At 43.8% G+C, this 11,519-nt stretch overlaps 1 protein-coding gene across 1 annotated transcript in view; it reads right to left on the bottom strand.

Annotated features, from left to right (window-relative positions):
• Positions 1-434: 434 nt before the first annotated feature.
• The window catches only part of LOC118391628 (trimeric intracellular cation channel type B-like), a 37,492-nt gene continuing 26,407 nt past the window's right edge, over positions 435-11,519 (bottom strand). Inside the window, exons 3-6 of the mRNA XM_052458473.1 lie at positions 8,428-8,612; positions 6,330-6,417; positions 2,219-2,336; positions 435-1,527 (exon numbers count right to left, since the gene is read on the bottom strand). Coding sequence (XP_052314433.1) covers positions 1,237-1,527; positions 2,219-2,336; positions 6,330-6,417; positions 8,428-8,612 — 682 coding nt within the window. The 3' untranslated portion in view covers positions 435-1,236. The remainder of the gene's footprint in view (positions 1,528-2,218; positions 2,337-6,329; positions 6,418-8,427; positions 8,613-11,519) is intronic.

Below are 11,519 nucleotides of genomic sequence, written 5' to 3'. Positions count from 1 at the left end.
ATGATCAAAATATCACGGAGGAAATATGTGAATATTTCAAATACATTGATAACAACTGACTCCACAGAGCATGGAGGCTGTGTATCTGAAAACATGATTAATTTAACTAGGCAAGACAGTTAAGAACAAATGATTATTTACAACGACTGCCTACCCCGGCCAAAGCCAAACGACGCTTGGCCAATTGTGCGCCGCCCGACTCTCAATCACAGCCAGATGTGATACAGTCTGGATTTGAACCAGGGACTGTAGTGACACCTCTTGCACTGAGATGCAGTACCTTAGACCACTCCTCCACTCAGTAGATACATTACTTGTATGAACTAAAAGTTGATGAACTAAAAAAGGTTATAAACTAAAGGTTTATCACACAGATGTTTACAAATGTCCAAGTTTTTGTATTTCGGTTGTGATAAGAACGACAACAAGTCAGATTAAAGTGCAAGTGAACATTTACTTTTCAATAGAATTTAAAGTTCACAGAAGTGGCAGTGTTTGCAGCTGCAAAAAGTATTCCATTTAGACATTCCTGCATTCAAGTGCATTTTCTTAAGCGTAAATATAATAGAAGACCTGAGTAATAATTATATAAATTGTCATGTAAAATCTTAAAACATTTCATAGTAGGAAATATGCGGGTACATAAAACAGAATATATTATTATTAATATACAGATAAATAGTGGCTGTGGTGGACAATAGTGAACAGTATTTTTCACCAAAACTCTGTAGAAAACAGGATCCATCATCGCAGAATTAGAAAAGGATTATAAAGCTATGTTAATGTATAATATATGAAAATCAGCACATATTCTATTGCTCTCTTTCTAGAGTGGGACAGACAGACCCAATTTGCTTCGTACTCCTCCCGCTCGCCCATAACCGTTCCATATTTGAAGATCTGAAGGTTCTGGATAGGTGTACAATGAACCTAAGCAGTGTAGTGAAGCTTCTACCATATTGCTTCCACCTTACAGATCTACAAACATCAAAGGGTTAGGACAAAAAAAGGCGTGGTAGCAAATTGGGACCTATCACAGGATGACAGTGCCACAGGACACAGAGAATAGATTGTCCTAGCCAGGATAAGAAGGGCCGTACAGAATATAAATATCATTTATAGAATGGACAGCCCCATTAAGTGCACCCATGGCTTTACCAGTGAAATTGCAGTGTGCTAAACAACTGTCCGTTCTATAGATTCTATTTCTATACACTACAATGCAGTATAAGGACTCTAGTCACTCTTCTTGCAGCTCTCTGTCTCAGTGCTCTCCGACTGCACTTTGTCCTTCTTTGGTGAGCCCTTTCCCCTGTTGTGTTCTGCAGTCTTGGACGAGGACCCTGGGGCCTTGGAGGTCTCAGGGACCGCTGCTCTGTTCAAACTCTCACCGGTGCCCTTCTTCACTACAGAGGTCTTGGTCTCAGAGGTGAAGGATGGCGACGGCCCGGCAAAGAACGTGCGGTGCACAACAGACTCGATGGGAGCGAAGGGCGAAGAGGAGGAGCCGGTCAGCGTCATACTTGTCTGGGGGGGAAAACGAATAGATGGAAGTATTTAAAGAGATGGAGAGGCAGGATGGAGTGATGAGAATGACTACAACAGTGACTAATAAAGAAGTAGACACGATTTATCGTATGATTTATCAGATTAAATGTAACTCTAATCGAACAGTTGGGCGAGTTCTGAGAACCTGTGATTAGATTTGCAAGATGTCAAGAGCAGGAGACATCACTCATTGTGAGAGGATGGAGGAGGAATGATGCAACGAGAAGAAAATGATGCAAAATTCTCCTGCTAGAGGCAATACAAGACTAGAGTTGAGTCATAACTAAATATAAGTATAAGATAGGTCATTCAAATAACATGGACTGGATGTTGTGAGACAGTCAACATGGAGAAAGAATGTTTTTGATTTCCATAAACATTATGTATTGGGAGGATTCCCAGATCAAGATTGAAGCCATTTCTGGACTAAATTGTAGTTGAGATTCTCCATTGAACATGCTTTTTGGTCCAGGTGTAGGCTTTATCTATCTTGATCCCAGATCTGATTGTGCCACAATGATCATAGGAGTTGGCTATATAGCACAAACAGATCTGGGACTACGCTTGATCTGGGTCCAGGAAACTGGCCCTATGTCTTTGTAGAGGCCCTGCCCTGTGAGTGTTAGGGTTGAGGGATAGGGCTAGGGTTAGGATCAGGTTAGTGACTGACTTTGTTGACAACAGTGAAGACGGTGTACAGCAGCATGAGGTGGTGCTTCTGGATGGCCAGGTACTGGGTCTGCTGCAGGGCGAACAGCACTGCTCCTATCAGGGTGATCTTAGTAGGGCTGCACACAGTCAGAGGTCAGTCAGGTCAGTAACTTCATCATTATGGCTATGAACAGAACTCTCTCTCTTTTTTCATTGATTTTATTTCACCTTTATTTAACCAGGTAGGCCAGCTGAGAACAAGTTCTCCTTTACAACTGTGACCTGGCCAAGATAAAGCAGAGCAACGCGACAAAAACAACACAGAGTTACACATGGGATAAACAAACATACAGTCAATAACACAATAGAAAAATCTGTATACAGTGTGTGCAAAATAAATAAGGAGGTAAGGCAATAAATAGGCCTATAGTGGCAAAGTAATTACAATTTAGCAATTTACACTGGAGTGGTATATGTGCAGACGACGATGTGCAAGTAGAAATACTGGTGTGCAAAAGAGCAGAAAAACTAAAACAAATATGGGGATGAGGTAGGTAGTTGGTTGGAAGGAGCTAATTACAGATGAGCTGTGTACAGCTGCAGTGATCGGTAAGCTGCTCTGACAGCTGACGCTTAAAGTTAGTGAGGGAGATATAAGTCTCCAACTTCAGCGATTTTTGCCATTCCTTCCAGTCATTGGCAGCAGGAAGTGGAAGGAAAGGCGGCCAAAGCAGGTGTTGGCTTTGGGGATGACCAGTGAAATATACCTGATGGAGCGCGTGCTACAGGTGGGTTGTGCTGGAGACCAGTGAGCTGAGATATTTACCTAGCAAAGAATTATAGATGACCTGGAGCCAGTGGGTTTGGTGACATATATGTAGCGAGGACCAGCCAATGGAAGCATACAGGTCGCAGAGGTGGGCAGTATATGGGGCTTTGGTGACAAAATGGATGGCACTGTGATAGACTGCATCCAATTTGCTGAGTAGAGTGTTGGAGGCTATTTTGTAAATGACATCGCCGAAGTCAAGGATCGGTAGGATAGTCAGTTTTACGAGGGTATGTTTGGCAGCATGAGTGAAGGAGGCTTTGTTGCGAAATAGGAAGCCGATTCTAGATTTAACTTTGGATTGGAGATGCTTCTCCAGGTTAATTTCTCTGTAGGTGATGGCTTTGTTATGGAAGGTTTGGGAATCGCTTCCTTTTAGGTGGTTGTAGAATTAAACGGCTCTTTTCTAGATTTTGATAATTCGCGGATGTCGGCCTAATTCTTCTTTGCATGCATTCTTTGTTGGGTAACTGATTCAAGTATTTTTTGCCAGATCCTAATTGGTATGTCGAATTTTATGTTTCTTTGAATGGCATAGAAGGCCCTTCTTGCCTTGTCAACTCAGCTCATTTAAAGCTTTGTGGATGTTTAGGCCAAGGTATATATAGTTGTTTGTGTGCTCTAGGGCAATGGTGTCTTACTGAGATTAACTGTCAGGCCCAGGTCTGACAGAAGATCTAGGAGAGAGTCTCTCTCTCTCTCTCTCTCTCTCTCTCTCTCTCTCTCTCTCTCTCTCTCTCTCTCTCTCTCTCTCCAATTACATAATTCGGTTTCTGTGTACAACATTACACAGACCTAGCCTGGTCTCAGTTCAGTTTGTGCTGTAAAGCCTACATCAGAGGTATCAAACTCATTCCACCGGGGTCTGAGTGTCTGCAGGTTTTTCTTTTTTTCTTTCAATTAAGACCTAGACAACCAGGTAAGGGGGGTTCCTTAGTAATTAATGACCTTAATTCATCAATCAAGTACAAGGGTGGAGCGAAAACCCGCAGACACTCGACCCTCCATGGAATGAGTTTGACACGTCATTGTAGCAACAGTCATCAAAATTGTCAATTGGTCTTTTTAAACAATTGTAATAAATGCAACATTTGGACAATGGATGAAGATACTCCAAACATTCTAACAAATAATGAGTCCAGGGTTTTATTTGAATTCAGATATTCAATTTATTGTCAAATGTATTATTTTGTGTTAAAATAAAGAAAATTATATGTGCTTCATTTGCATAAACACCCCGGTGTATTTGCATATTTGCATACATTAACGTAAAGGGGTGGGGCGTGGCTGAAACCACCAAAACCTTGCTCTATCTAGGGGCCTAGGCCTACATGCAATCACCTGTGCTGTATAGACTGCGTCATGAATTACTGTTGTTGTCACGTTCTGCTGCATAATTCAACAAGGTGTGTCAACAGCCGGATGCCCTCAGATTAAAAATCAACATGCTTGGCTCTAGATTACACCTATCAACATGTATACAGACTTTCCAATGTTTGCGAGATCAGACATAACATCAGTACAATCTGAATGTTAATTTTCGGGAAGTAGCTTTCATTTCAAGGCATTTCATTAGTAATCATTTCAATTATATTAAATTATAACTTTTTTCAAATCCACAAAAAATAACACCCATAAAAATAAAGTTATCTTTCTTCTCGTGTAAGTGTTGAGATGGTGCGTTAAATCCCGACTAAGCTTTATCGTTCTTATAGAGGCAACGGAAAGACAATGTATTCCATTGAGTCCATTTCAGCCATTACTGGGATGTGTTTGACAGGTCATTACAAATCTTTACGTGGTCGTAAAGTTAACGGGGCAAAAAAAGACAGAAGTATGAAAGAGTAGCAGGAGTAAAATGAATGCAATGAATCCAGCGAGATTTAAATGACAAGTGGATTTTGCACAGGAAATAGATGGCTGAAAAAAGACAGATCCTCAGGAGGGCGGGTCATGCGCGTTGCTAGTCCTTGTCATGCCGAACATAGGAGTTAGCTATAAACAACACAAACAGACACATTATTCTATCCTCCTTCTAACTGATCCTACAGTACGAGGCCTCAGAGAGGAGGGGACATACTAACTGATCCTACAGTACGAGGCCTCAGAGAAGAGGGGACATACTAACTGATCCTACAGTACGAGGCTTCAGAGAGGAGGGGACAGGTACAACATCTAAGTTGTGAGTTGCTACCTGGTTGATCCTGCCAGTAGCATATGCTTGTCTCAAAGATTAAGCCATGCAAGTCTCAGTATACACGGCCGGTACAGTGGCTCATTAAATGAGCCATTCGCCGTTTCACTGTCCGTGTGTACCGGCCGTGTGTACTTAGACTTGCATGGCTTAATCTTTGAGACAAGCATATGCTAATGGCAGGATCTGATCCTACAGTACGAGGCCTCAGAGAGGAGGGGACATACTAACTGATCCTACAGTACGAGGCCTCAGAGAGGAGGGGACATACTAACTGATCCTACAGTACGAGCTCTGGGAGAGCAGGGGAATTACTAACTGATCCTACAGTACGAGCTCTGGGAGAGCAGGGGAATTACTAACTGATCCTACAGTACGAGCTCTGGGAGAGGAGGGGACTTACTAACTGATCCTACAGTACGAGCTCTGGGAGAGGAGGGGACTTACTAACTGATCCTACAGTACGAGCTCTGGGAGAGGAGGGGACTTACTAACTGATCCTACAGTACGAGCTCTGGGAGAGGAGGGGAATTACTAACTGATCCTACAGTACGAGCTCTGGGAGAGGAGGGGACTTACTAACTGATCCTACAGTACGAGCTCTGGGAGAGGAGGGGACTTACTAACTGATCCTACAGTACGAGCTCTGGGAGAGGAGGGGAATTACTAACTGATCCTACAGTACGAGCTCTGGGAGAGCAGGGGAATTACTAACTGATCCTACAGTACGAGTTCTGGGAGAGGAGGGGACTTACTAACTGATCCTACAGTACGAGCTCTGGGAGAGCAGGGGAATTACTAACTGATCCTACAGTACGAGCTCTGGGAGAGGAGGGGACTTACTAACTGATCCTACAGTACGAGCTCTGGGAGAGGAGGGGAATTACTAACTGATCCTACAGTACGAGCTCTGGGAGAGCAGGGGAATTACTAACTGATCCTACAGTACGAGTTCTGGGAGAGGAGGGGACTTACTAACTGATCCTACAGTACGAGCTCTGGGAGAGCAGGGGAATTACTAACTGATCCTACAGTACGAGCTCTGGGAGAGCAGGGGAATTACTAACTGATCCTACAGTACCAGCTCTGGGAGAGGAGGGGACTTACTAGGTCATCTTGAGAAGCTCATTGGTTTCTGGCTTCCAGACTCCTCTGACCAGCTGTTCAAAATTACTGATCAGACCTCCTCCAGCACCTGAAGAGAAAGAGATACGACCCTGCGTCATTGTCCTGGACTGGTAGAACATCTTTATAGAACCGTTTGTGCTGTCTGGCTCCTATGGTCTGTTTGGCATAAAAAGGAGTTTGCTATAAAGCACAAACAGATCTGAAACCAGGCTAGTAGCTGAATAGCCTTAATGTCTAATAACAACTCAACAAAGTCAAATCAGATAGCTCTATTTCTTTGTGATGTGTAAGGGCTGCTTGCTATTCAAAGCACAGGTCTGAACAGCGAAACTATAATCTTCAGGATCACAATTAGTGTCAATGCAACCTCATGTTATTTAGAAGCATTCATACGGACCAAAAGGTCAGGACTAATAACCACAATAGTAATGAGTTTAATTTCCATTACGTTCCTGAAACTTGTCTTGTTGATTACCAACAGCCCCCCTCAAATGGATTTATAACCAATTTATATTAAATGTGTGGGGGAGAGTTTATATATCTGCGTGTGTGTACTAGATCTGGCCATATCTTCCACATGCTTGTACACGTACAGTGCTACCGGTGATGTAGTGGTAAAAATAAAAATAGGTGGGTAAACTCTGACTGTTGGTCGCAGTAAAAGAGGTAACGCTGCCTATACTTTCAATGCATTTTCCTGCAAAAGGTGGATAAACTGTATTTACTCTGAACTACACCACTGTGTAGTGGTTCCCTAGCATAGCGCATGGTGGCCAGAAGTTCACAGAATCAAATCAAATTGTATTTGTCACTTGCGCAACAACAGGTATAGGTAGACCTTACAGTGAAATGCTTACTTACAAGCCCTTAATCTGTATGGTTGTGTGCATTGCATTCACAACATATACACAAAAGTATATGGACACCTGCGTGTCGAACATCTCATTCCAAAATCATGTTGGCCGATTAGGTCTGGCCCGCAGTCGGCGTTACAATTCATCCCAAAGGTGTTCGTGGGGTTGAGGTCAGGGCTCTGTGCAGGCCAGTCAAGTTCTTCACACCGATATTGACAAACCATTTCTGTATGGACCTCGCATTGTGCACTGGGGCATTATTATACTGAAACAGGAAAGGGCCTTCCCCAAACTGTTGGTAGCAAAGTTGGAAGCACAGAATCGTCTAGAATGTCATTGTATGCTTTAGAGTTAAGATTTCCCTTCACTGGAACTAAGGGGGCTAGCTCGAACCATGAAAAACAGCCCCAGACCGTTATTCCTTCTCCACCAAACTTTACAGTTGACACTATGCATTCGGGCAGGTTGTGCATCCACCAAACCCAGATTCCTCCGTCGGACTGCCAGATGGTGAAGCGTGATTCATCACATCTCGAAAATCCAATGGCAGCGAGCGTTACACCACTCCAGCCGACACTTGGCATTGCGCATGGTGAACTTAGGCTTGTGTGCAGCTGCTCGGCCATGGAAATCCATTTCATGAAGCTCCCGATGAACAGTTCTTGTGCTGACGTTGCTTCCAGAGGCAGTTCGGAACTCGGTAGTGAGTGATGCAACCAAGGACAGACGATTTTTATTCGCTACGCACTTCAGCACTCTGTGGTCTCATTCTGTGAGCTTGTGTGGCCTACCACTTTGAGGCTGAGCCGTTGTTGCTCCTAGACGTTTCCACTTCACAATAACAGCACTTACAGTTGACCGGGGCAGATCTAGCAGGGCAGAAATTTGACGAACTGACTTGTTGGAAAGGTGGCATCCTATGACGGTGCCACATTGAAAGTCACTGAAAGTCCATTCTACTACCAATTTTTGTCTATAAAGATTCCATAACTGTGTGCTCGATTTTATTCACCTGTCTGCAACGGGTGTGGCTGAAATAGCCTAATCCAATAACTTAAAGGGGTGTCCACATACTTTTGGCCCTGTCATGTACTTGTCAGTATACAATAAACAAAGGTACTTACCTTAAAAACAAATTATACTACACCATGAAGAGAGACTTGTCTGTGTATATATATATATATATATATGTACAGTATATATTAAAAAAGTGATATGCCTACCTTTAGCCCATCCTATAGCGATCATCACCAGCAGTCCATCCTTGTACTTGCTGTGTGCCTCAGCCACGCCCCCCAGGACTTTCCATGTGCGGGTCACCTCCTTCATGCCCGTCAGCACCAGACGCACAGGGAAGAGGGCAGTACAGGAGTACACCATGTCCTGGGGGCAGTAGAATACCAGGTACCTAGAATATAAGACACATAGACATCCCCCCCAATGTTGTTATGAATATCACGATCAACAACAGAATAAACACATTTTGAATTACATTCATTCTAATGACATTTCTCAACACCTAATGTCAAGCAAATTACACTCACTGGAGTATCTGACATAGGCTTTGAAAAATCTGGCTACCAGTCAATAGGCTACCAGTCAATAGGCTACCAATCAATAGGCTACCAGTCAATAGACTACATAGGCTACCAGTCAATAGTCTACCAGTCAATAGTCTACCAGTCAATAGACTACCAGTCAATAGACTACATAGGCTACCAGTCAATAGGCTACCAGTCAATAGTCTACCAATCAATAGGCTACCAGTCAATAGACTACATAGGCTACCAGTCAATAGTCTACCTGTCAATAGGCTACCAGTCAATAGGCTACCAGTCAATAGACTACATAGGCTACCAGTCAATAGTCTACCAGTCAATAGTCTACCAGTCAATAGACTACCAGTCAATAGACTACTACATAGGCTACCAGTCAATACCAGTCTACCAGTCAATAGACTACCAGTCAATAGTCTACCAGTCAAGGCTTTTATTTTAGTCAACAGGCTTTTATTTATTATTCAACAGGCTACCAGTTAGGCTACCAGTCAATTACCAGTCAACAGGCTACCAGTCAAAGGCTACCAGTTAGACTACCAGTCAACAGGCTACCAGTCAATAGACTACTAGTCAATAGGCTACCAGGCTACCAGTCAAAGGCTACCAGTCAACAGGCTACCAGTCAACAGGCTACCAGTCAATTACCAGTTTACCAGTTAGACTTCAGGCTACCAGTCAATAGACTTGTCAAACTACCAGTCAACAGGCTAAGGCTAGGAACCAGTCAATAGGTTCAACACTACCAGTCCAGGCTACCAGTCAATAGAACCAGTCAACAGGCTACCAGTCAATAGACTACTAGTCAATAGGCTACCAGTCAACAGGCTACCAGGCAATAGACTACCAGTCAACAGGCTACCAGTCAATAGACTACTAGTCAATAGGCTACCAGTCAACAGGCTACCAGTCAACAGGCTACCAGTCAATAGGCTACCAGTCAACAGGCTACCAGTCAACAGGCTACCAGTCAACAGGCTACCAGTCAACAGGCTACCAGTCAATAGACTACCAGTCAACAGGCTACCAGTCAATAGACTACCAGTCAACAGGCTACCAGTCAATAGGCTACCAGTCAACAGGCTACCAGTCAACAGGCTACCAGTCAACAGGCTACCAGTCAACAGGCTACCAGTCAATAGGCTACCAGTCAACAGGCTACCAGTCAACAGGCTACCAGTCAATAGGCTACCAGTCAACAGGCTACCAGTCAATAGGCTACCAGTCAACAGGCTACCAGTCAACAGGCTACCAGTCAATAGGCTACCAGTCAACAGGCTACCAGTCAATAGGCTACCAGTCAACAGGCTACCAGTCAATAGGCTACCAGTCAATAGGCTACCAGTCAACAGGCTACCAGTCAACAGGCTACCAGTCAACAGGCTACCAGTCAACAGGCTACCAGTCAACAGGCTACCAGTCAACAGGCTACCAGTCAACAGGCTACCAGTCAATAGGCTACCAGTCAACAGGCTACCAGTCAACAGGCTACCAGTCAACAGGCTACCAGTCAACCAGGCTACCAGTCAATAGGCTACCAGTCAACAGGCTACCAGTCAAGTCAACAGGCTACCAGTCAACAGGCTACCAGTCAATAGGCTACCAGTCAACAGGCAAGTCAACAGGCTACCAGTCAATAGGCAGTCAACAGGCTACCAGTCAATAGGCTACCAGTCAGGCTACCAGTCAACAGGCTACCAGTCAATAGGCTACCAGTCAACAGGCTACCAGTCAATAGGCTACCAGTCAACAGGCTACCAGTCAATAGGCTACCAGTCAATAGGCTACCAGTCAACAGGCTACCAGTCAACAGGCTACCAGTCAATAGGCTACCAGTCAACAGGCTACCAGTCAACAGGCTACCAGTCAACAGGCTACCAGTCAATAGGCTACCAGTCAACAGGCTACCAGTCAACAGGCTACCAGTCAACAGGCTACCAGTCAACAGGCTACCAGTCAATAGGTGGTGGTGCTGGCTGCTGGTAAGCTTTCTTGACTTAATACATTTTTGCCAACACATGGCTAACCTTTGTTTACCAGCTAAACAGCTGCTCTTAATGAAAATGCCTATAAACTTGAAAGGTAACTCCTATGTTAGAGTTTATCCTTCCTTTCAAATTATGCTGAACAAAAATATAAACGCAACAGGTAAAGTGTTGGTCCTATGTTTCATGAGCTGAAATAAAAATAATTCCTGTTAGTGAGCATTTATCCTTTTCCAATATAATCAATCCACCTGACAGATATGGCATATAAAGAAGCTGATTAAACACCATGATCATTACACCGGTGCACCGTCTGCTGGGGACAATAAAAGGCCACTTTAAAATGTGCAGTTGTGTCACACAACACCACAGATGTCTCTAGTTGAGGGAGCGACTGCAGGAATGTCCACCAGAGCTGTTGCCAGAGAATTGAATGTTAATTTCTCTACCACGCCAGCCCAGGGCCTCCACATCCGGCTTCTTCACCTGCGGGACCCCTGCCCAGTCATGTGAAATCCATAGATTAGGGCCTAATTAATGTATTTATATTGACTGATTTCCTTATATGAACTGTAACTCGGTAAAATCTTTTAAACTGTTGCATGTTGCGTTTATATATTTGAAGAGGTAAAAACAATGAAATAATATCTACTGTTTATTTGAAAATGTTGATGACTTCCCCTTGCCATTATCATTCCCCTGATGATAAGACAAGACATGTGACAAGCGTTTTTCTAACATATGATGTGACCCCCTTGGTCGCCGGGCGGGGGG

This window comes from Oncorhynchus keta, chromosome 12, assembly GCF_023373465.1.
Source record: "Oncorhynchus keta strain PuntledgeMale-10-30-2019 chromosome 12, Oket_V2, whole genome shotgun sequence".
In the NCBI taxonomy this organism is placed as follows: Eukaryota; Metazoa; Chordata; class Actinopteri; order Salmoniformes; family Salmonidae; genus Oncorhynchus; species Oncorhynchus keta.
This window is presented reverse-complemented; position numbering and strand designations above follow the sequence as displayed.